The following is a 24410-nucleotide window of genomic DNA, read 5'->3' as shown; positions in this document are numbered from 1 at the left end:
TGATCATTATTGGGCCATTGTGAAGGACTGATGTGAGTGATAATCTGTATACAGTGCAGCATAATATACTCTAGAGGCTAATCAGTTCAGTAAATGGTGGGAACAATGCAGGTTCAGTTACTTATTCCAAAGTAAGGGAGGTAAATGTTACAGAAGTTATCCTAGAACAGGGATCAGCAGCCTTCAGTATTCCAGCTGCTGTGAAACTACAACTCCCAACATGCAACATGGCCGGTTTTCCTTCTAACTCGCATAGAAGTGAATGGAGAATTCTGGGAGTTGTAGTTTCAGATAACTGAAGTGCTTTTGTAATTATTTTTGATTACAAAAATGCTCTGGATCATTACAATGGCAACACCTCGTGTTTTAACGGTATAGTGATGCACACGTCCAATACTGAGGTGGTCATACATGCTCATTTCCATGTGCAATGAGCAGGATACCGGGTATACACACTGGCGCTAAATTATGCAATGTCGGAGTCAGGTGTAGATGATAGTCCATGTTTGTTCATAATGCAGAGTCAGGTGTAGATGATAGTCCATGTTTGTTCATGACGCCAATTGCAACATGCGCAGGGTACTATCACAGGGCCCTCCCAAGGTGTTATAACTCATGTCCCGGTTTAGGAATGCCAGAGTGGTGTAATGTCTCTCTATGGTAGTGGCAATTGTGTCAACGGTGTCTCCTACCTCGGTACGGCTAGACTCCTGGCTCACTTGCAATAAATTGAGTGTAGTGATAGGAGGAGTAATAAAGGGATTTTGCAGCAGAAATTAAGATCCAGACCTTTGGTAAAGTTCAAACTTGTCTTTACTGAGGGTAACTTTCATCCAAGCAAGGTACAGCTTTTTGTCTTAGGTCCCAGCAGGTTTTTAGCAATGGTTGGCAGGAATTTATCTTCTGCTCTATCAACCTGGAGCTTGCAGGAAAGGACGTCTGCTTTGTAGCTCTAAACATGTGGCAGGAATTTGGGTTCTGCACTTTCTATCTTATGCTGTATGGGGACTGACTAGCTGAGGAGGAATATGACTTCTCCTGGGTCTCTGGACTTTACTCACAGTTATCTTCTCAGGGTATGTTTTCTTCCTGGAACTGGAGGTTGTCTGTTGTTTCATCCAGCTGAGGCTGCAGGGGTCAGGCTGGGGATTTGATCAATGTCTCAGCCGAGACAATATCCTGGCTTGGTTTACTATATCAGGGACTCCTTCTCCACCCAAACTGCAGGATGTGGGCACAGCCCACTCTGCTCACAGAGGGGGAGCTAAGCTGGAATGAACTATTCCAGCTCAGAAATACTAAACTGAACCTAAGTTCTTACCCAGCCATTGCTGCCACCTGCTTGTGAACATGGAAATTACAACAATAGTTTACATTTAACATGGTTTATGCACATTTGTAAATGACATAATGCAAAATAATATCAGATAACAAGGTAAAGGCTCTTAACAGATTGTAGCGGGGTAGAAGAGTGTCGTAACACAACTCTGGGGTGTTACACATCTTCAACTACCACCAGCTATATCTACTAGAAGCTGTGATGGCTACAGGAAGAGAGCTGCAGCAGAAAGGACACACCTCCTGAGCTGTGATAAGGAGCAAGCTGCAGCAGAAAGTACACACTTCTTGAGAAAGAACACACATCCTGAGAGGTCGGCCTGAAGAGAATCTAGCAGAGCAATTAGAGAAATGAATGGGGTAGCTTTGGATCCATGTGAGGTACATGGCTGGTTCTAGCCTTGTTAGAAAGAGATTGTCATGTACTATATGATCACTAATTTTCGCTCCTTAAACTAATCATGGCAGAACAACTTTAAATATAATTTACTGGAATGTATACTGTATACCATATACAACATAATGGTAGGTATACAGTATACAAGAATATAACTGTAACTGTATGAACATATAGTATAAATATACTACATGGATGGTATATAATTAGAAAACAAAAAATGTAATTATTATTAACTATACACTTGCTGATAAATATAGTTGAAAAGATGGTAAAGGCACATGTGGAAGGTAGAGCTAATTTTTCATCACATCAGCTATTTTTGTAGTGCTTCCAAACCAGGGCCCAAAGTCTTGTTTCACATAGAGAATGTGTCAATTATTGACTTCTAAAATGCACAGTCATCACATCATAGCAGGACCGCTATACTAAGTAATGTACTGCAGTAATGAAGCTAGTACCGCACTACTGAACTCACAGCATTTACAACGCACACAGCCAAGCACAATCAATACCTCTATAGTCTGGCTGTGAACAGAAGAGAGCCAATCAATCGGTCATGTCCGATTTCATAGTTAAATGGAAACCCTGCCCCAGTTTAATTAAGCAACGGGCAGCAAATAAACCTTTGGAGTTGAAGCAAATAGCTGCTTGATATTTACTGTGCTGAGAAACCGCTTGATAGATTTTCCTAATATGCAGATGTTACTTTATTCAAGTTTTAAGCAGATGTTGAGTTTCTAATTTACACATGACTGCCCCAATTATTTTACTTAAAGAGAACTTACCACCACAAGAGGCCACCTGTCTTAAATTGTTAAAGAATTAGACCTCGCGGAAAATAATTCTGTAAAAAGAGACCTTTTTTTAGTAGTTTTTTTGTAGTACATTTTTTATTACCTATTTTGACAAAATTATTTTTGGTGGGGGATTACTTGTTATCAGTTAAAAATGGGTCCTCTTTTGATGATAGGTCTCCATAAAGAGGATGTGTCACCACTTCTATATAAAATAGCAATTCTGGAGCATCTTTTCTTATAACTCTGCATTGTCCCTAATTATTACTCTTAGAAATATATGAATAAATTGACAGCTGGGTGTTACCATTCCATTTATCAACGTGTTGTGCCCCTGCACAGTGTTGACACTGTTAGCACCGATTAGACAACAACAATGTAGGAACATATGCCCAACTGGTTACACCCAGTTGTCGATTGGCACAATAGAGTTCTAATAAAAGATTCTCCAAAATGATTTAATGGGGGCTGCAAATATTCCCTAAAACATGTCAGAATTGCTGACAAACCCTGTTTAAACCTTTTTTGCTTTGCAAGCTGTAGTTTTTATTGATATCATTTTGGGGAACATGCAACATTTTGATTATTTTAATTCCATTTTTGGGTAGGACGGGATGACAAAAATGCTATTCTGGCTTTGGAATCGTTTCTTTTCTGCATTCATAGACATAGAAATGTTAATATTTTGGACATTTTTGGACACGGCATACCTTTTTTATCATTGTTTTATTTGACCAATGGATTTGTTGAACTTATTTATTTTTATTATACTTTTAAACATTAACTTATTTTTACTTTTGTTTTTTACCCTTCTTAGGGGACTTGAACCTGCAATACTTCTGTATTGCTGTGAATAGTGATTTGGCTGAAATTATATTACCCCTTCGCTAGAGGATCGGAAACGTGGTATGCCTGTGGCCCAATATTTAACATTATAATGTTATTCAAACTGGATAGCAACCTTTAAAAAAAATGCCAGAATTGTTGGTTTTTGTTGACCCCCCCAGCCCATAAAAAAGTATATATCCCAAAATGGTACCAATAAAAACCATTATTTTCTATTGTTATTGTGAAAAAGTAGTGAAACATTTTGGCATTGCTGTAATCAAACTGTTTTACAAAATAAAGTTAACATATCACTCCTTTTGCATTGTGAGTGCCATAAAAATTAAAACTTTGGAAAAGTACTACTTTTTTCTATTCCCCTCCAGCAAAAAAGTGATAAAAGTTTTTCAGTGTGTTATATGTATCCCAAGTGCTTTTAAAAATACAACTCTGCCCACAAAAACAATTCCTCAAACTAAGGCTACATGCACACGAACGTTGTTTGTTTCCGCGTCCGTTCGTTTTTCTTTGCAGATAGGATGCGGACCCATTCATTTCAATGGGTCCGCAAAAAATGCGGACAGCACACCGTGTGCTGTCCGCATAAGTATGTCAGTTTTTTAGCCCCGCAAAAAAAATAGAACATGTTCTATTCTTGTCTGTTTTAGGCATTGTTACAATGGATCCGTAAATCAAAGTCATAAAAGTAAAAGATACTGGTCCACACTGTTTATGTGTTCATAAAACAACCAATCTGGACAGAGATACAACCCTCTTGTAGGAATTTTCATGTATTCATAAGATCTCATACAGAATCGTTCTTCACCGTTAAGTCTGAACAGCTGCAGACGATATAATGTTCGTTACTCCAGTCGTACTCCATAGAAAAACCCGTGGAAGACGCAGAGCAGACCAGAATGGTGAAGCACAGCACAATTCAGTAAAACAGCAATGTGATTTATTGTACTCACAAACACAGATAGAAAGCAGACACATGAAGTACACAAAAGTGCATTAAAGCCAATTCTCATGACTACAGATGCAAATCACGTTTTGCTCAAAAGCTTCTTCTGGGACTTCAACCCCTTCCCCATCTAACATAGAAATCCTGCTAATCTCATAAACATCTGTTGTGTTTCCTCTCATCCCCCTTTTAAGTGTGCACTCTGGAACCCACAGCCAGTGTGTAACAAATTCCCCTACGTTCATAACTTCTTTTTTACAAATTCTCTTAACCTGCTGGCTCTCACCGAAACTTGGATTCAGAAATCTGACACTGCTTCTCCTACTGCTATATTTTATGGTGGCTTACATTTTGTGCATACCCCCAGTCGGCATACTTCTTTCCCACAATGCACTTTCCAGGTAATTTCTCCAGGACCACCAATCTCATTCCCATCTTTTGAAGTTCACACCCTCAGACTCTTCCATCCTCTCTCCAACAGAGTGGCAGTTGTATACCGACTCCCTGGCTCACCCACCCAGTTCTTGGATCTCTTTGCTGCCTTGCTGCCACACTTCTTGTCCTCAAGATTACCAAGTCTCATTTTGGGGAACTTTCTCTATAGGCAGCCCAATCTCCCCGTCTGCCACCCAGCTTCTATCTCTAACATTATCTCTTGGCCTTTCACAACTTTGTAACTTTCAGACACATAAAGATGGTTATTCACTTGACCTGGTCTTTCCGGCTCTGCACTGCTTCTGACTTTACTAACTTTCTTCTCCCACTGTCGGACCACAGCCTTCTCTCTTTCACTGTCCTCATCCATTTCAGCACACTCCTACCTATCACACACTCCTACCTATCACACATTCAGAAAACTGCATGCCATTGACACTAAGAAACTTACAGACTCTCTACAGTCTTCATTGTCCCCAATCACTTTCCTAACCTGTCCTGAACTGACTGCAAAACACTATAATGACTCCTTCAGAAGCACCCTTGATGAAGTTGCGCCCCCTATTCCCTGTGAGGAATATGGATTATTGTTCTTTGTCAGCCATGTTCTCACACCAGCCATCAGCTGTAAGATAGCAGAGGCAGTGAACTCCACAGGAGGGCCTTGCTTCAAAGCCCAGCCATATGGCAGAGAACTTCTTGCAGGCTGCAAGTTTGCACATCCATTCAGCAAGCCAGGAACCCAGCTAATAGAACAAAGAAATACCTCTCTGCAGGGGGTCTAGGCCAGTCTCCAGTTCAGTCAAAATGATCAGACTTTCTGCAACTGGTGGTTCATAAGGAATCACAGACATAAACCAGATAAATATTTGTGTCCCTGTGGCCACGATGAACAGGCTCGTGGTCATAGCTTGGTAATGGGATGCCAGGGAGGGGAGATATACATATATCCCCACAGAAACCAAATAACAGTACCATGCTTGGACTCTACTGGTAGCCAGAACCAGGTGGATGCATTGGTCCCAGAACCACATCGCTGCGACATTCTGGTCTGGAGCCATAAGCCCTAATGGGTTTTGTGGCTCATGTGCTGCCAGCCCAGCAAAGGGGGGGTGGACCCCTCCCAGAGGCCAGGAGAGGAGGGGCCGGCTACAGGTTAAAAGGCGTGTGCCAGCAAGCGGGCGTGTCTTTTCTCTGAAGGAGGGTCACATCGTGCCATGTGTTTAGAGGGACCTGCAACCTGCTGACATCACTGCCCTCCATGTGACTACAGCAAAGAACTCATCCCCACCCAAAGAACTCCTATACCTGGTAAAGCAAATTTGGTGAGCTAAACGGGAAACAAGGCGCTCATAGGGTAGTCATTTTTAGTAAATAGTTTTAGAGAGAGTACTGTATCAGTAGTTGCACTCACCTTCTGGTGTTGTGCTTGTGTCAGCACAACACTTGCAAAGGCGGGGGGGAGTAAAAGTTCAATCCAGATGAGGTATGCTGCCGGTATCTTTCTCAATCCTAGGAGTTATAATCATAATTTTTATAATATTTTATCAGTCCATCTGTTTTTCTTTACCAAGGCCACCGTTTCAACTTCAGCATTCTCTTTCTTGCATTTTAATTTTTTACCGCAAATTTTAATCCTATATCTATTGATCTATTATCATTATGATCTATTATTATTATGATCTACACACCTATATATATATATTGTTTCTCTTTATGTTTTATCTTTATGTTTTATCCTCTGGCACTACTACTTCACATATTACTTTTAGACTTGATAAAGTAGTATTTTTACTCCGAAATGCGTTGTCACCTGAACAAATAAATATTTCTAAAAATACGTCATTCGCTATTGTGGTTTTGCGCCAAAAGGTATCACAGTGTGTACAAGCTAGTACACAGCCCTTTCACAGTATACCTGGTAAACTGACTTTTCTTCTGTTTAATCCTGTTTGTACCACGCCATCTGTATTTGTAACCTCAGACCACTGTATATATTCTTTGTGTGTATAGTGTTATTTCTAGTGAGCCCTTAAGGCGATTAAATATATAATTTAATCTTGCACTGTCTTGTATCTCAATCACGAATCCCCACGTCCGTGTTTCGGCTTAGTTATACGCTACCGTGGGTTGGTTTCTTACCCTATATAATCCCGTTAGCGGACCGGGCTTATATCAAACAAGAAACTGGTGGCAGTCTTCCCAGGCTGAGAATGCGCTGTTTGACTGGGGCAGTGAAAAGGCTCTCTCAGCTTGTTGCCTCTCTGTGCCCATGTGGACAGGAGGAATCTGTGAAAACTGTACCAAGACTGACCTTACCCGCTCCTCCAGGAGGGCGTAACGTCACACCTTGGTAACCAGGGATCATACCATATCTTGCTGGCTCTACATAGTTGACGTCCGACGTCAGTCGGGGTACAGTATTCGCCACACATCTCAAACTTAATTTTTCCAGTGATGCTTCATAAGTGCTGAACACCTATGGAGAAAACTACAGGATTTCCTCCATTACAAATTTAAGACGACATTCACCTCTCCAAACAGACCTATTTCATGACCCTCATCGCCTCACTATCCAATAATCCCCAAAACTCTTTGACCCCTCAGTCCAGAAGTGCAGGTGCCTATCACAGACCTCTATGCTGAAGATCTGGCCACCTACTTCAAGGAGAAAATTGAAGCTGTCAGGCAAGAAATTAGCTCCCAGCCTATAAGTGTCTTTAATCCCCTTCCCCCACATATCCTCTGGTTCACTTTCCACATTCAGCCAGTTACAGAATAAGAAGTCCGGCCCCTCTCTTTTTCTCGCCCTACCACATGCACTGACTCTATTCCCTCACACCTTCTCCAGTCTATTTCCCTAGAAATTGGAAAATGGGTCAGGAGTAAGAACTGCTGGTTTATGCAGCTCTAACTGAGATCCATTTCTAACATCTGTATCTTGAGCTGTATGGTACTTAGCACCATGAGCCAGTCTTGTTTTAAAGTTTAGATTGTTAGTCAATTATAGCCTAAGAAAGAACCCTCATAAGCGGCCTCCCCTCTGTAGCCACACAGCCTGAACACAGTTCATCAAATACACTATTGTCCTTTTCTACTAGAACAAACTTTGTTTGGGGTAATTAGTGGGTGTGGGTTGGAGGGTCAGTTTGTTCAATTAATAACATGTATTCCAAAAATGTGTCCTGTAATTCTTTATAGTAATGTCAGATACATTGTTCAACTCATGACACTGCTATAGTTGTGAGAACAAAGACCATAGTTACAGTAAAAAGGTTGAAAAAAGACACAGGTCCATCAAGCTCAACCTTTTTTAAATCAATTATACAACATTTATTGTTAGATTACTTATAACCCTCAGTGCTGTTTGCTACGAGATAAGCAGCTAGGCCTTTTTTAAATGCTGACATAGTATCTGCCATTATTTCCTCTTGGTGCATTCCATAACTTGACTACTGTACTGAACCATTTCCTTGGAGGACCTATCTGCTTAAACTTTTAAATCTTTGTACCTCCCTTCATGACTGGGTAGTTAAGGATATTACTGGCTGGGGTAATATACAAACAAGAATACTACAACTACCAGAATTTCCCTGGCTGCTATCTCTCACATACAACAGCTGACAACCTATTGAAGAAAGAAAACACTAAATCTATCACTTCTCCATTTTTCTCTCCTCCATACAAACTACACAGAATAGTTAAACTCACAGAACAGCTCCACCCCCTAAAGTGACATGATCATCCTCAAAGGTCCTTGAACCACCGCTTATCCTCTCCACTGCTGAGCTCTGCCTACTCACATAACTTATCACATGGAGGTAAGAAGACAAGTTCTTTAGTCAGCACTTATCATTCCCACTGTTAATCTCTGCCCATAGAGAGCAGGGGCAGTGGTGGTGGTGTGTGCCACCCTTCTCCTCAATCCTAGGTATGCCCAGGGCACATGCCTGTATTGCCCAAGCCCCCCAGCTACATCCCTGCATAAAGAATGTCTCCTGGTTCTTTGTAAATGTCATTGAAATTAATAAAAGATGTGCCATTTGTATCGACAACACATATTTATACATGTAAATGATATTTTTATTTGTGTTATGTTTGGGGCAATACACATGCATGGAATGAACTGGTTAAGCACCTGGTTAATAATATGGGCCCAAACACTATATGTAAATTGTGGGTTTATTGCTTTGTGCAGTGATCCCTGGCCTCAAAACTCAAAACACAGATTTTGCTGTGGGCCGTGGCAAAAACAGAGATAAAATGCAAAACTTGCTGAAGGAGCTTCAGATGATTACATGACCTCTGAAGGTCTCCAAACTACAGGAGAGAGCAGCAATGAGGCAGAGGGGAAACTGCTAGGTAAGTATATAGGGTCTGATGTCTGAATTTATTTAGGGTGTACATCCTGTGATGGTATTAAGAGGGTCTGAATTTATTTGGGGGGTCTGCTCTGGGTCTGTCTTTTCAGGGTCTGGTTTGGAGGTCTATATTTAGGGGGTCTGGTCTGAGTCTATATTTTGAAGGGGGTTGTTTGCTGTATGTATTTATTAAGGTCTGTCCTGAGTCAGTGTTTAGGAAGTCTGGGGTATGAATTTATTTAGGGGTATGTCCTAGATCTGTATATAGGGGGTCAGATTTGAGATTTAAACAAATATTAGCTATTATATTCAATGTTGCCCAGGTGTACATCCATCTATATAAATATTTCCAATGTTGTTTCTTACCTAGAAATACTCATTGCTTTCTTTGGCCCAATTAGTGAGGTAAACTTCCACCATTTTTTAAATCATTTACCAGTTTTTTTTCTTTAAAGTCTCCCATACACGTTAGTACAATGTTGGCCAAACATGCCATTCCCTGCGGGTACGGCCAACAATTTTATGTGTATGGGAGCTCATGATTCTGCCCCCAACAGATGATGTCATGGGAGAGAAGAATCGGGCGAAAATATTTTCGTGTGATCCTTTTTTTCTTTCAGGAGATAAGCCGCCCAAGTGGCTTTCTCTGCTTTCCCCATTAGATACACATACACAGCCGGGTGGAAGTTGGGAGAGATAGCTGATGGTTCAGCCAACAGCTATTGAATGTGTTTGGCCACCCTAACACTTTAGTCATGCCTGTAAACTTTGCAAAATCCACTTAGCAAAATCCAGGTGCCCATTCACACAGGAAAAATCTTTGCACCTGGTTTGGTTGTCTTTTCGATCTTACATCTCCCCTGCATTTCAGTCTGCCACTCATCTCCCTGCATATGCTGTCTAAAAGACAAACTGTTGCCCAGAGCAACCAATCACAGCACAGATTTTGTTTTACTACAGCATATCACAATCTGCCTCTCCCTGTGTGATCAGAAAATAAGATCCTTTGTGACTTAGAGTGGTAAGCTCCCAGCATGTTCTGTCTAAAAGAAAAAACTGTTTGTTGCCCATATCAGCCAATGATGCAGTATGCATTTTATACAATAATGTAACTGCAACTGCTTCTCATTCTGACTCTCATCTCCCTGCATGTTACCTGTTACTATATCCCTGTTGCTATTGAAAAAAGAAACAAAGTTGTTCCATAACGCGTTCCGAATATTAACACTTACTGTCCATCCTGCACCTATCATTTACATCTATCAGTGGCAGCCCATCTCCGGCGTTCTCAAGAATACATAGCGCATGCGCTAGATGCGGTCTGCTTCAAGGATAGCACTTCCAAGAAAGGTACAGCCACAAGTACACTGCATCTGAAATGCCGGAACAGCCCTAGAGCTCCAAGAGCAACCGCTCTGATTATAAGCACATCACCTCTGAGATACTAGAACAGCCCTGCAGCAACAAGAGCAACGGCTCTGACATCTAGCAGGACACAGCATGTAAGGACTAATAGGGACTTAGGGAGGGTGAGATATGCACAACAGCACTGTTTGGAAAACTAAATGACTAATCAAGTGGATATAAAATATTGCACTAATTCTACTGTGACTAAATACATTATACTGGATTTATTTACATTATGCTACATAGTTGGAGCCATGCAATGCACATGTGAGGATGGGCATGTTTAAATTTTTTTATATATTACATTACATCAGCCTTTAGTAGTGAGGGCTCCCACACAGCTACCTATAGGGACCAGGACTGCATACATATGTTTACAAATATTTTGCTTTATGTATTGTATATGCACTTTTATTTTATATATAATCTAAAATATTTTAATAAATATTATTGCCAGTACTTTAGCCAACTGCTACTGCTCCAGATTCCAGTCCAGGTCCGACGATAACCTGTTCTTCATCCCCAGATTCAGCCTGCCCTGGGGAATACATTCTGCCTGCTGGACACTGTAGTTCAGCTGTGTCTGTGCCTTCACCCTGCTTTTTAGCTCTCTGCAGGGCTATAAAGCAGCGTGAACCCAGTGTAAAGTGTTGTAACTCCTTCAGGACTTTCGCCACACATGTACTGCAGAAGTCCAAGGATTAAACATGGTGTCCGCTCAGAAGCTGCAGTAGCCCCCATGTGCCTTTTGTTTTACACAGCAGACACCCAGAGGCATTGTCCATGATCTGAGCTGTCTTTCCCCGAAAGTGGTGCACTCAGAGATTGAGGGAGCTGTTCGGTAGGGAGGGGGCCCAAGTTGGGTAAATAGCCACAGGCATATGGTGCACCTTATCGACCCCTGATCACTGAGGTTTTTAATATAAGCACAATATTGTCAGTATCATTGTGCTTGAGAAAGGCCCTGTGATTGGACGGAAATGTAGCTGCCGTACGTATGGGTGAATAAACTCCACTTATTTGTGCTTTATTTACCAGACTGATGTAGATTTCTACTGTAGACAAAAAGACAGATACACAAGTGATAGAGATAGTGTAGGAAGGGACAAGGGTCCGTCGTTGACGGAAGGTATGTGTCACCGAGGTTCCTGGCCTCGGTGAAGTAAGAGCCGGTATTTTCAGGTGTCAGCGGCAGCTAATGCTAATTGACACTTTGCTATTTTAGTATGGCTTTATAGCTGATCCGGGACGGCTCTTACTGGGAGTAGTCAAAGTGATGGGTGGGTGACTACTCCCCACGTTCCAGGCCGGGTCTTGACTGGCCTATAAAAAACCCAGCCAGCAGTGTCAGCTGTGAGTGATTACCTCTCTCAGACAGAGGAGCTCTGGCAATCGCTGTGTGGGAACTGAGCCCTGTGCTGGGCTGAGAAGCTGACACCTGTGTATTGGGAAAGCAGGCCACCTAAAGCCTGCATTTGACTGCTGGAGGCAGAACTGCCGACAAGGTGGCTTTTTTTGTTATGCACAAACTTTCTACTTGGTGTGAACCAACCTTGCAAAGAGTGTTTTTTGTTTGACCTTATGTGTGAATAAACACGGACATTTGAATTACGAACTTGTACTTTGCCTCTGTACTGCACCCGCTTATCCCAACTACCAGAGCGAATACCCATGATAGATAAATAGATAGATAGATAGACATGAGGCTCTAGTGGAAATGTATTGGTTCCAAAGGCAGCTCCAAATGTTTTTTTGTCTCCTGGACCTTTAGGCCCCACTATGGTATCAGGGCCTGGGCCTACTGAAGGACTCTCTGGTACTGTAGTGGGCCAGTCTGCCATTGGTACACACCTAACATAAAGAAAACTCTCAGTGTAAATCCAGCCTTACTAGTGATCTGTATGCAGAGACATGCAGAGAAAATGTAGATTGGATCTTCTTTGCTTGCCATCTTGAGCCCCCTCTCTAAAGGGGGATATAATTAAAGACGTGACACGGTTCTCTGACAACAGCATGAATGCAGAATTGGCAGCTATTTCAGTTCCCTGTCACAGTGCAGGATACGAGCTGTTAGTGGCATCCTGGTCATGGTACTACCGCATGTGCCATTAGTCCATTCAATTACACAGGGTAGACAGGAAGGTGTCCGCTGGCTAAAGTTTAATATTCTGAAAACTTTACAGCTTTTAAAGAGGTTGTCTGAGTTATTAAAAAGTCAGCCAAAATTGCATTTGTCATAAAACGTTAAAATAACATATAATCACCTATCTCATTCCCTACCGCTTTCACTGCTGTTGCTTGGATCCTCACTGCAGGTGCCATAACATGATCTTCTTGGCTGCAGTAGTAATGTTCCCATATACCTGACATCACTGGCCTCAGCAATTTACAGAAAATTACCACTGAGACCAGTGATTGGTTGCAGTATATAGAGGCATCATCGCTGAAGCCAAATAACCACAGCCAGGCGGGTTGGATCGGACCAGCAGCACTGGACGCAGCAGGAGATGAAATAGTCGAGTAAGTATGTCATTTTGAAGCAAGTTGTAAATCCAGCGCTAAATGAACCATAAAATTACTATTATTGTATCTAAGGCGTATTAAAACTTTAATGGAACACTGTATGGTCATCTGACATGTTTCAGCAATATGACATATTCATAGCTCATTATATACACGTTATTTTATTATTTTATGACAAAACCTGCCTTCCTTCTTATTGGTCATAGGATAGAACTTGATTTGCATGTGTGTCTGATTCAGGCAGGGTGGAAACAAACAATGAGTCAGCCTGAAGAATGATGCTAGCACAATAATACCTTTGCTATTCCGCTGTCAATCATAAGCATTTTTCTACTTTTATCTGAATAGAACTTACTCATTGTATAACTGACAAGTGATGCAACTTGTATCAAGTCTAAATGTTTGTCAGGGGCTAAACTTTAGGCTAAAAACCTGTACAGTCCTAATTGGAGGAGTAACTTGAACCCCCTCCCTGGGATTCAACTCGAAATCTGTAACAGCACTTTTATAATACTTCACGCCCTATAGTACGCCCCCCGACCTAGTCCCTGCCAAATCGGAAAGTTTGCTACACTTGTATATTGGCAATCTGGTAAACATGCTCATTAGATTGTATTACATTAAAAAGCTATCACATAGATATCCTTATTTTATTAGTTTGATATCATAACTTTATATTATTGTATATAACTGTGTACATGGATGACCACTGGAAGCAATATACAAGCCATGTGGTTTGTAGTTAAATGTATAGTGTTATAGTGGAGCTTCCACTATGCTGTATACTGTATACTTTTACTGTGCGCCACAACATCTCAAACAGCTTATTTTGGCCTCAGCAGCCTTAGCATCAGTGGTCGACATCCATGTCCAAAGATGGATATGTAGACAGTGCCCTGAGTACCAGCCACAAAGCCCCCATTAACAGTCATTGGCCCTGATTTAATAAACTGATGGAATTAAAAAATAGAGGCAGAATCTGATTGGTTGCTATGGGCAAGTAAGCCAGTTTTTCTTTGCACCAATTTTGATAAATCTTCCCCAGAGTGTTCCTGCCTCTTCCCCATGGTGCAGGGTCTTGCAGCTTTGATTTATTCACTGAAATGAAACAAAGCTGAAATATCCTGTACAACCCCTACTAAGTAGACAGCATGCTGGTAGACAACCCCATGTAAATAATGAAGAGGCTAGAGCCTCCACACAAGCACTGCAGTTCTTCCAAACAGCTGGCTGGCCTGGGTGCTGAGAGTCAGCCCCCCACCGATTTGTTGTTGGTGGCCTATCTTGAGGATAGGCTACCAATATCTTAAACTCAGAAAACCTACATATGACCAATTTTGATTGCACCTTGCCTCCACCACTTGTACTCAATAGAGTAGAAGTGGTGTAGGGTATTACACATGCTACACTGTCATGTTCAATATGCAATTTCCACATTTTATTGTTCAAACAGGATACTATATATACATATATATATATATATATATATATATATATGTATATATATATATATATATATATATATATATATAAAAGGCTTGTGTTCACTGTGACAAAAGCCAAAGTTATCATCACATGAAAAGTCAGTAAAAACTTAAAGGGTCTGTCATCAGAAAAATTGTTATGTAGCTGGCTGACATGAGCGATGTGCTAATGTCAGCAGAACATAACTGTATGACTTATATGTCACTGCCTGCTGCCGTTCGCGCTAAATAATGACTTTTATCATATGCAAATGAGCATCTAGGTGCTAGTGGGGCCTCGCTGCAGTATCTAGAGGCTCCGTCCTCTCACCGTTTGGCACTGTGCCCCGCAAATCCCGTGCCGTCCATTTTAGTATTAGGCACAGTGAGTGAAGGACGCTCGCCTGCTGCCGACCTTCACTCACTGCGCCTGCGCCTAATACTAAAATGGACGGCGCAGGCGCGGGATTTGCTGGGCACGGAGGTGACCGAGGATGTCAATCACCTTTACAAGGGGCGTCAAATGGTGAGAGGACAGAGCCTCTGGTGCTGCAGCGAGGCCCCACTAGCACCTAGAGGCTCATTTGCATATTATAAAAGAAATTATTTAGCGCAAACGGCGGCAGGCAGGGGGATATAAGTCATACAGTTATGTTCTGCTGACATTAGCACATCGCTAATGTCAGCCAGCTACATTTACAGATTTGTCTGATGACAGGGACCCTTTAAATGTGTAAACTGTCATTAGCAGCACCGCTCTTGTCTATGGGCAATATCGCTAATATTACAGTTTACGTGGGGTGGATCCACCGATGGATTTAGCAGCCGCAATGCAGATTTCCCATTGAGAGAAAATAGAAGATGGAATACACATGGTTTTCCATGCAGAATATATGTCAAAATAACATAGAGAATCCACTGTGTGAACATGCCCTTACTATTAAACATCTGTGTATATTTAAATATTTCTGGGGTTAGCAGAATATGCTCATATACCATTTATTTTAATTTACGGTAATTAAAGTGACTTGGAAGGGACAGAGAAGACCCCAAACAGTCCCTATTGTAATAAAGAAATCGTCAGAGAGCCAGCTTCTATTGAAGTTTGAAACCATAAACTAAAAGCGCATGTACCATTAACTTCATATATACAGCGTGGAAGTGATCAAGGTTGCTATGCTGGTTTTATGGCATAGAATAGCGGATTTTTTTTTTGCAAGGCTCATATGCGCAAAAATTATGAGACTTTCTGTTGCTTTCAAAATGTTTTTAAAAAGTGGGCAGGGTGTGAGTGGGAGGTAATGAGAAACGTAACACGACTTACACCTGAAAGCAGGTTTATAATTACGTCTAAGATCTACACCAACTTCTGGCTGGTATAGTTTTCAGTTTCTGACGCACACACACCTTCCCAGATGCGCCAACATTTTTAAGAGGTGTGTGCCAGCAAAACAGCTGATTAAGACAGGCATATCACATGCCACTCAATAAATCAGTCCCAATGAGTAAAAGTAAAAGAGCCACCAAGAATATAGAAAACAGGCAGATGACAGTTGGCTTAAAGACATGCTATAAGATGTCAGGAAGGGTGGCACTACAAACGGGATAATACATGAGTATATATGTACAACATAACCGACCAATAAATATAGTAAACCTTTAGGTACACCTGACATTTAAATTACAAGTAAAAAGGCACAAAACATGTATAGTTCTGATATGATCCATCAAGCACGATAAATTGGTCAAGTATTACGCATATCAAGGCACTTCATGGCTGTTCAACCACAGGCAATAGTCTTTCCGAAATTTGACATATACACTTAGTAAGTGAGGAAAGGGTTTTTTCCTGTGGCACTGAGGTATAAACTAGATTTTCTGAATCTTGTAAACATTTTTAAAAGTAAGGCAGTAGCATACAGGTCAAGTTGAACCGTGGCATGATGGTTAGAAATGACTCCACTAGGCGCCCTTTTCTGTGTCCATATTCTGAGAATTATCCAAAACTGTGTTTAACTATTGGGATATCTGGGGTCAAGAACAGGGGTGGGCACCTTTGCAACATGATAAGACATCCATAATATAAATTGCATGTGGGAGGTTGGCCCAGAAGCTTCAAGTTCTCAGATTTGAGATGTTGAGGAGTAAACATATTCTGGTTTTTTAAAAGAATTAGGACACCGGAGACAAGAATATATTGAAGAATACAGCAAAAACCAGGAAAGCGACGTATGCGGCAATGCAGATCCAGAACCTTGGGTCCTTTATCAGTTTTTTGTCAAAGCAGCTGAACACTGCGTAGCCTATAGACATTCCTGCAAGCCCTCCTGCAAAGTGAGCCACAAATGAGACCTGTGAAAGCCAGAAGAACAAATGGTTAATGCCAAGAAAGCCATTAATTGATTGACTGTAGCCTGCAAGTTCCAAAGCATTTTGACATATTTTTTAGATTTACTTTAGTTTTATTCAAAGTAGAAGAAAAATGTCCCAAAAATGCCAAGACCACTTTTACAAATTATATTTCTAAATTCACATAAAAAATGGATACATGTACACCTTTTACATATGCCCGATCCTGCCAGAGCAGTATGAAAAGTGGCTTTCTCGCCTCTCCTCATTCAAAACACATGCATACTTATTGGAGCGGAGCATGTGTGTGTGTATGGGGGATCAGGAGTGGTAGCTGTCAGCTGAGTAATGTGTCCGGCTGACATCTATCTCATATGTATGACAGGCCTTTGTCCCTGTGTGAACTTAGCTTTATCGAAAAAAGACTGTTTACCTTTGAACCGGACACTTTAGAGATATATCTTCTGTAGAGGGCAAATCCAACATCAGTCCCAACTGTACAACAAAGAGGAAATCATATTTTAAGATTTAACAAGCAAAATCCATATAACCTTAATGATTGTGGTGATGCTGAAGGCCATTCCTTCACCTCTGTTGTGCATCATACTGTATGTAGGACAACTTACAGTGGATGCACAGTTGTAGGTAAGTGACTACTTATTTTCATCAGTGCTGGCTGCATTTTGCCTCTGCTTTATTAGGCCACAGATATGGTCAGTGGCTCCAGCGATTCTGAAGTAGTTTAAAATGCATCTCCTAAGGGTACTTTCACACTAGAGCTGTTCGGATCTGGCAGGCAGTTCTGGCAACGGAACTGCCTGCCAGATCCGGCAAACAGTATGCAAACGGAAATATGTTTTTTTCCGGATCTGTTAGATCAAAGCTTAAAAGCAAAAAAGCAAAAATAGCTGCTCCTATGTCCCGGCGCATGTGCAGACCGGAAGACCAGATCCGGCAACGCGGCAATTACCTTTGTCAAATACCGTACAAGGGACGGAACAGACATCCTGATGCATACTGAACGGATTGATTTCCATTCAGAATGCATTAGGAAAAAACTGATGCGTTTTTTTCCGGTATTGAGACCCTTGAGAAAGTACCCTCACTCATCACAAAATCAGGCTACTGTTCTCCCCTATTGCCTACTCTGCAGCTCTGCTTTTTAAAGTTGGCTGATTTGCATGAACACAAGCCCACCCTAATATTTTATAGACTATAGTGCTGCCTATCACCATTACAGAACGAACAGATGATTTCAAACTGCTGTAATTTTGTAATATTAAAAAACAAGATGCAAACATGTCCCCTCTGTGAGAAGAGAGACAGAAAGAGACTCAAAACAGCCTATAATGAGAAATAATGTCAGACCAGTTGGTATATATGTAGACTATATTGATAAAAGTATTGGGACAACTACACATTACATCTACAGGAAGACTTTCTACAACATTTTAGAGTGTGTCTCCAGAAATTTTTGCCAATTCATCCAGAAAAGCATTTGTGAGGTCAGACGTTGATACTGGATAAGAGGGGCCTGGTTCTCAATCTCCGTTCTAGTTCATCCCAAAGGTGTTTGATGGGGTTGAGGTAAGGGCTCTGTGTGGGCCAGTCAAGCTCTTCCAAACCAAGCTCACCCAACCATGCCATTATGAACCTTGCTTTGTTGGGGCACAGTCATGCTGGAACAGAAAAGGGTCTTGACTAAACTGCTCTCACAAAGTTGGAAGCGTACAACTGCCCAAATGTCTTGGTATGCTGAAGCATTAAATGGAACATGTCACATTGAACATGGTGTCTGAGTTGCAGACATCATGTTATAGAACTGTAAGAGCTGTGTAGACTCAGGATAACTTGTATATCATTCATTTAAATTCCTGATCATTCTGGGCTTTGAAGTCAAGGGCCTATCACTGACTGACAGCTATCTGTGTATTCACAGTCATAGGGGGAGACTGTCAATCACTGATAGGACCATCTCCTTATCTTCAAAGCCCAGAATGAGCAGGAATTTAAATGTATAAATTACAAGTTTTACTAAATCTTTTCCCATAAAACTTATATCAATCTACTCAGCTGCCCCTGCTCTATAACATGATGCCTGTAGATTAACACCCCATTTTCATAGAGACAGGTACCCTTTAAGATTTTCCTACACTGTAGCTAAGGGGCTTAGGCCAACCATTGAAAAGCAACCCCATCACATTATGCCTCAGCCACTAAAACTTATAGTTGGCACATTGCAGTCAGGCAGGTAATGTTCTCCGGGCATTTGTCAAATCCAGACTTGTCCATCAGACTGCCGGAGAAACATGATTCATCACTCCACTGCTCCAGAGTCCAGGGACAGCATACTTTACACCACTCTATCCGATGCATCGTGCTTGGTGATGTAAGACGTACAGTACATGCACCTGCTCGGTAATAGAAATCCAGGCCATAAAGTTTTTGTGCTGATGTTAATGCCAAAGGAGGTTTGCAGCTCTGCAGTTATTCAGTCGGAGGAGCGTTGGAAACTTTTATGCACTATGCGCCTCAGCACTCAGCTCTGTAACTTTACATGGTCTGCTACTTTATTGCTGAGTTGCTGTGGTTCCTAAATGCTTCCACTTTGCAATAATAACGCTCACAGTTGATGGTGGAATATCTAGTAGGGAAGAAATTTCATGCACTGACTTGTTACAGCAGTGGTTCCCCGCTCAATGTTTCTAAAGGCAGACTGCATGGCTAGATGCTGGATTTTATACACCTGTGGCAAGGGGACTGAATGAAATACCTGAATTCCATAATTAAGAGGTGTGTCCAAATACTTTTGTCCATCTAGTGTATATTATAGGCACTTACCTATCATAAGAATGGCCAATATTCTAAAAATTCCAAACAAAGGCACCATGTCTGTGAAATTCTGTGGAAAAAACAACAAATAACATTTTCTTCATTTTGACTGTACCTCTAGCAGTTATTGCAGTTCTAATATAAATTATAGTAAGTCTTTTGGGCTACGGAGTCCTAGCCCTTTCTGCTAATCCCCACCAATTTTAAAAAAAACTGGCAAGAGCAGAGAGCCTCACATTATTCACGAAATGAAACTTGAACAAAAATTTGCAACTTTCATATGCCAGTCCAGGTGTAAGTATTTTTATCCATTTCCTTGTGTTTCCAGTATAAACACATTTTACAACTCTACTTGGCTAGACCCAATTACCCCCATTGTTTTACTGTGAGCAGAAGAATATAGATTTATATCAAGGGTTGTATCAAGTACTAAAAAGAATCAGCATTTAAAATGAATGTCAAATGTCATCAGACATTATTTGTTGATTTCTCTACTAGGCATTTTTTTTTTTAGTTCTTAATACCACAGTACCAGGTATCTTATTTAGTCAGTATTATGGATACACAATAACAGCTGAAAAGTTAATACCATATACAATATGTATATATTGTTACAAAATTCAACTTACCACTATGACATTCATGAAGTAACCTCCAATTAGGGCGTAGACTCCCCCAGAGGCTCCTACCAGACCAAGGTGTGGATCAAAGATGGAGCTTGCCAGAGACCCTAGTTGTAAAGACAGAAATCCTCACATGTTGGTATGCAGCTGCAGAATATGAATAATGGGTGCACTTTTCTGAAAGTTCAAGCATTCAGTTGGATTGTGAGCCCCCTGCGGACAGGGGCTGAGGTGTGTGATGAGAATCGCTGTACAGCACTGCAGAATATGTCAGCACTAAAATAAAAATAAATGAGTTCAGATTGATGTGGAAAGTATCTATAATTAGTGTGCTTCTTCAAATGACAGTAGAATAATTAGATACGTTGATAAAGTCTTGAATTATATCAATATATTCCACAGCACTGTACTGAGATTGTCAACTCTCACACCAGTCCTCGCCCCCAGTGAGATCACAATCTAGAGGGCATCACTCACACCAGTCCTCGTCCCCAGGGGAGTCACAATCTAGAGGGCATCACTCACACCAGTCCTTGTCCCCAGGGGAGTCACAATCTAGAGGGCATCACTCACACCAGTCCTCGTCTCCAGGGGAGTCACAATCTAGAGGGCATCACTCACACCAGTCCTTCTCCCCAGGGGAGTCACAATCTAGAGGGCATTACTCACACCAGTCCTTGTCCCCAGGGAAGTCACAATCTAGAGGGCATCACTCACACCAGTCCTTGTCCCCAGGAAAGTCACAATCTAGAGGGCATCACTCACACCAGTCCTTGTCCCCAGGGGAGTCACAATCTAGAGGGCATCACTCACACCAGTTCTTGTCCCCAGGGGAGTCACAATCTAGAGGGCATCACTCACACCAGTCCTTGTCCCCAGGGGAGTCACAATCTAGAGGGCATCACTCACACCAGTCCTTGTCCCCAAGGAAGTCACAGTCTAGAGGGCATCACTCACACCAGTCCTTGTCCCCAGGGGAGTCACAATCTAGAGGGCATCACTCACACCAGTCCTCATCCCCAGTGAGATCACAATCTAGAGGGCATCGCTCACACCAGTCCTCGTCCCCAGTGAGATCACAATCTAGAGGGCATCACTCACACCAGTCTTTGTCCCCAGGAAAGTCACAATCTAGAGGGCATCACTCACACCAGTCCTTGTCCCCAGGGGAGTCACAATCTAGAGGGCATCACTCACACCAGTCCTTGTCCCCAGGGGAGTCACAATCTAGAGGGCATCACTCACACCAGTCCTTGTCCCCAGGGGAGTCACAATCTAGAGGGCATCACTCACACCAGTCCTTGTCCCCAAGGAAGTCACAGTCTAGAGGGCATCACTCACACCAGTCCTTGTCCCCAGGGGAGTCACAATCTAGAGGGCATCACTCACACCAGTCCTCATCCCCAGTGAGATCACAATCTAGAGGGCATCGCTCACACCAGTCCTCGTCCCCAGTGAGATCACAATCTAGAGGGCATCACTCACACCAGTCCTTGTCCCCAGGGGAGTCACAATCTAGAAGGCATCACTCACACCAGTCCTTGTCCCCAGGGGAGTCACAATCTTGCGATTGTCATAACTCACACCAGTCCTTGTCCCCAGTGGAGTCACAATCTTGAGATTGGGTGAAGGCAGATGAAATGTTATCATTTGACTTTATTTATTATAGCCCTATCCACCCTAAAGAAAGATATGCTGCATTGTGAAATTCTGAAAAGATATGTTAACATTCTGTCTGGGGTTCCACAATTTTTGATGTGTCTTTCAAAGGTATTCTTGCTGGGGGAAAAAACACAACCAAACTGAAGCCTAACAAACCCTTATTATAGGTCAGTGGGACCCATCAGAGTTGAGAACAGGATCTGTTATAGCTGCCACGTTTCCATTATGAATGGAAGCCATGACGCCTTAAAAACAAAAACAAAAAATAGGTACATAATCATAAGTAAATATGAATATGTTTTGATATATTTATGTATTATTTAGTACATTATTTGTCATTTATTAACCAGAAATACACCTATATTAGGCGTATTTCTGGCACAAAGTTCCTTTGTGCCGCAATCTGCGACTTCACCCTGCTCACGCCAGGTCTAAAAAAGTGGGCCTGGTGTGGGCTGGGAAGGTCGGCAGGCCCATCTCATTTACCATTTTCTATGCCTGTTTTCGGCGTAGAAAATGGTCTAAATGTAAGCCAGCTCGGAAGCTGGCTTATATTTAGAAGCGGCGGTGGATCTGTCTAGAGCTCCCTGTTCCTCTTTGCTGCCCAGTGGAAGTGAGGAGGAGTTGGAATGGAGTGGCGGTTAACCGTGAACACTGCTGATAGATTCAGAATCTATGAGGTTGAGTTAGTAAAGGCAAAAATAATTACTGTAAAGTGAAGCCTCACCTTTGAATAACAATCATTATGGTCTGTGAAAATACCTACTGTAGATCAGCCATGATCATTAACACATTAGTGCCTGCTGCTTTTTATTATGTGAGCATACAAGCAGTCTAAGTAGGCCACAGCATGTATTATGGTCATAATAATCCAGTCAGAGCCATGGTCCATGACCATACATCCCAGTGTATTCATATTACTAATAGAGACATAAGGGCAACAGCTCCATCAACAACAGCCTGTTGATATTCTTTGTACACTACATAGTATAATACAAAAGTATGACGTAAAATCCTTAGACTTATTCACTTTTTTGACTATAGAGAGTCAGTGTTACTCATTCATTCAAAAAATGGTACATTAGAGTTTACAGGTTAGCACTTGCAATAACACTGACCTCCGATGACTCCTGCAATGTAAACTAATCCAACACGGTGTCCTTTATGGACCATCTCTAGTGGGATTCCAAGAAAAAGCTGGAGAAACAGGTTCCCAATAATGTGTTGTACTCTATGAAAAAAATGCATACATGGTTAAATTAAATGTCAGCCTGGGTCTGTCTGTTAGACTGTTGGAATGTACTGGAGGAGCAAAGGGCTATGTTATCTGCAGCAACAATCCCACCCTCTCACTCAGGCTTCATGGCCATCATTGCTGTTGCCTTCAGGCTTTTGTTTCCACAGCGCATGTCACTTTAAGGGTGGTGTCACACACAGTTTTTATGGCAGCTTTTGATGTGGTCTTTTGAGTCAGAAGTGGGTTGGAAGGGAATTTGAAAAATAAAGGAAGGATTTCTATTTATGGTTACTCTTGGATCTACTTCAGGCTTTGGCTCACAAAACTGCATGAAAAACTGCCACAAAAACGTATGTGTGACACAACCCTAATAGTGCATGAGCTGTACAAACATTGCCAAACCTTCTTATTAATTCATGGATGATGTTTTTATTTTCGATGCCAGACATAATAGTCAATAGAAAAACCCCAATGTTGTCTGTGGGCAACCATGGTTTGATTTTGCATGCACTTTTGTCATGTTCAAATCATTCTTAGGCCTCATGCACACGACCGTTGTGTGCATCCGTGGCCGTTGTGCCGTTTTCCGTTTTTTTTCGCGGACCCATTGACTTTCAATGGGTCCGTGGAAAAATCGGAAAATGCACCGTTTTGCAGCCGAGGCCGTGATCCGTGTATCCTGTCCGTCAAAAAAATATGACCTGTCCTATTTTTTTGACGGACAACGGTTCACGGATCCATTCAAGTCAATGGGTCCGTGAAAGAACACGGATGCACACAAGATTGGCATCCGTGTCCGTGATCCGTGGCCGTAGGTTGCTTTCATACAGACGGATCCGAAGATCCGTCTGCATAAAAGCTTTTTCTGATCTAAGTTTTCACTTCGTGAAAACTCATTTCCGACAGTATATTCTAACACAGAAGCGTTCCCATGGTGATGGGGACGCTTCAGGTTAGAATACACTGCAAACTTGGTACAAGACTGCCCCCTGCTGCCTGGCACCACCCGATCTCTTACAGGGGGATATGATAGCACAATTAACCTCTTCAGGTGCGGCACCTAAAGGGGTTAATTGTACTATCATATTCTCCTGTAAGAGATCAGGGCTGCCAGGCAGCAGGGGGCAGACCCCCCCTCCCCAGTTTGAATATCGTTGGTGGCACAGTGTGTGCCCATCGCCCCCCCCTTCCTCCCTC

The 24410-nt window shown here is 41.9% G+C and overlaps 1 protein-coding gene across 3 annotated transcripts in view; it reads right to left on the bottom strand.

The window, feature by feature from the left end:
• Positions 1 to 15145: 15145 nt before the first annotated feature.
• Positions 15146 to 24410, bottom strand: part of RHBDL2 (rhomboid like 2) — a 40420-nt gene continuing 31155 nt past the window's right edge. For all 3 annotated transcript variants that reach the window (XM_044286325.1, XM_044286324.1, XM_044286323.1), the window contains 5 exons: positions 23095 to 23207; positions 20321 to 20421; positions 19701 to 19761; positions 17293 to 17354; positions 15146 to 16862 (listed from right to left, as the gene is read on the bottom strand). In XM_044286325.1, the coding sequence (XP_044142260.1) occupies positions 16683 to 16862; positions 17293 to 17354; positions 19701 to 19761; positions 20321 to 20421; positions 23095 to 23207 (517 nt within the window). In that variant the 3' untranslated portion in view covers positions 15146 to 16682. The remainder of the gene's footprint in view (positions 16863 to 17292; positions 17355 to 19700; positions 19762 to 20320; positions 20422 to 23094; positions 23208 to 24410) is intronic.

Source organism: Bufo gargarizans, chromosome 3 (assembly GCF_014858855.1).
Source record: "Bufo gargarizans isolate SCDJY-AF-19 chromosome 3, ASM1485885v1, whole genome shotgun sequence".
Classification (NCBI taxonomy): Eukaryota; Metazoa; Chordata; class Amphibia; order Anura; family Bufonidae; genus Bufo; species Bufo gargarizans.
The sequence above is the reverse complement of the archived record's forward strand: the minus strand, read 5'-3'. Positions and strand labels throughout refer to the sequence as shown.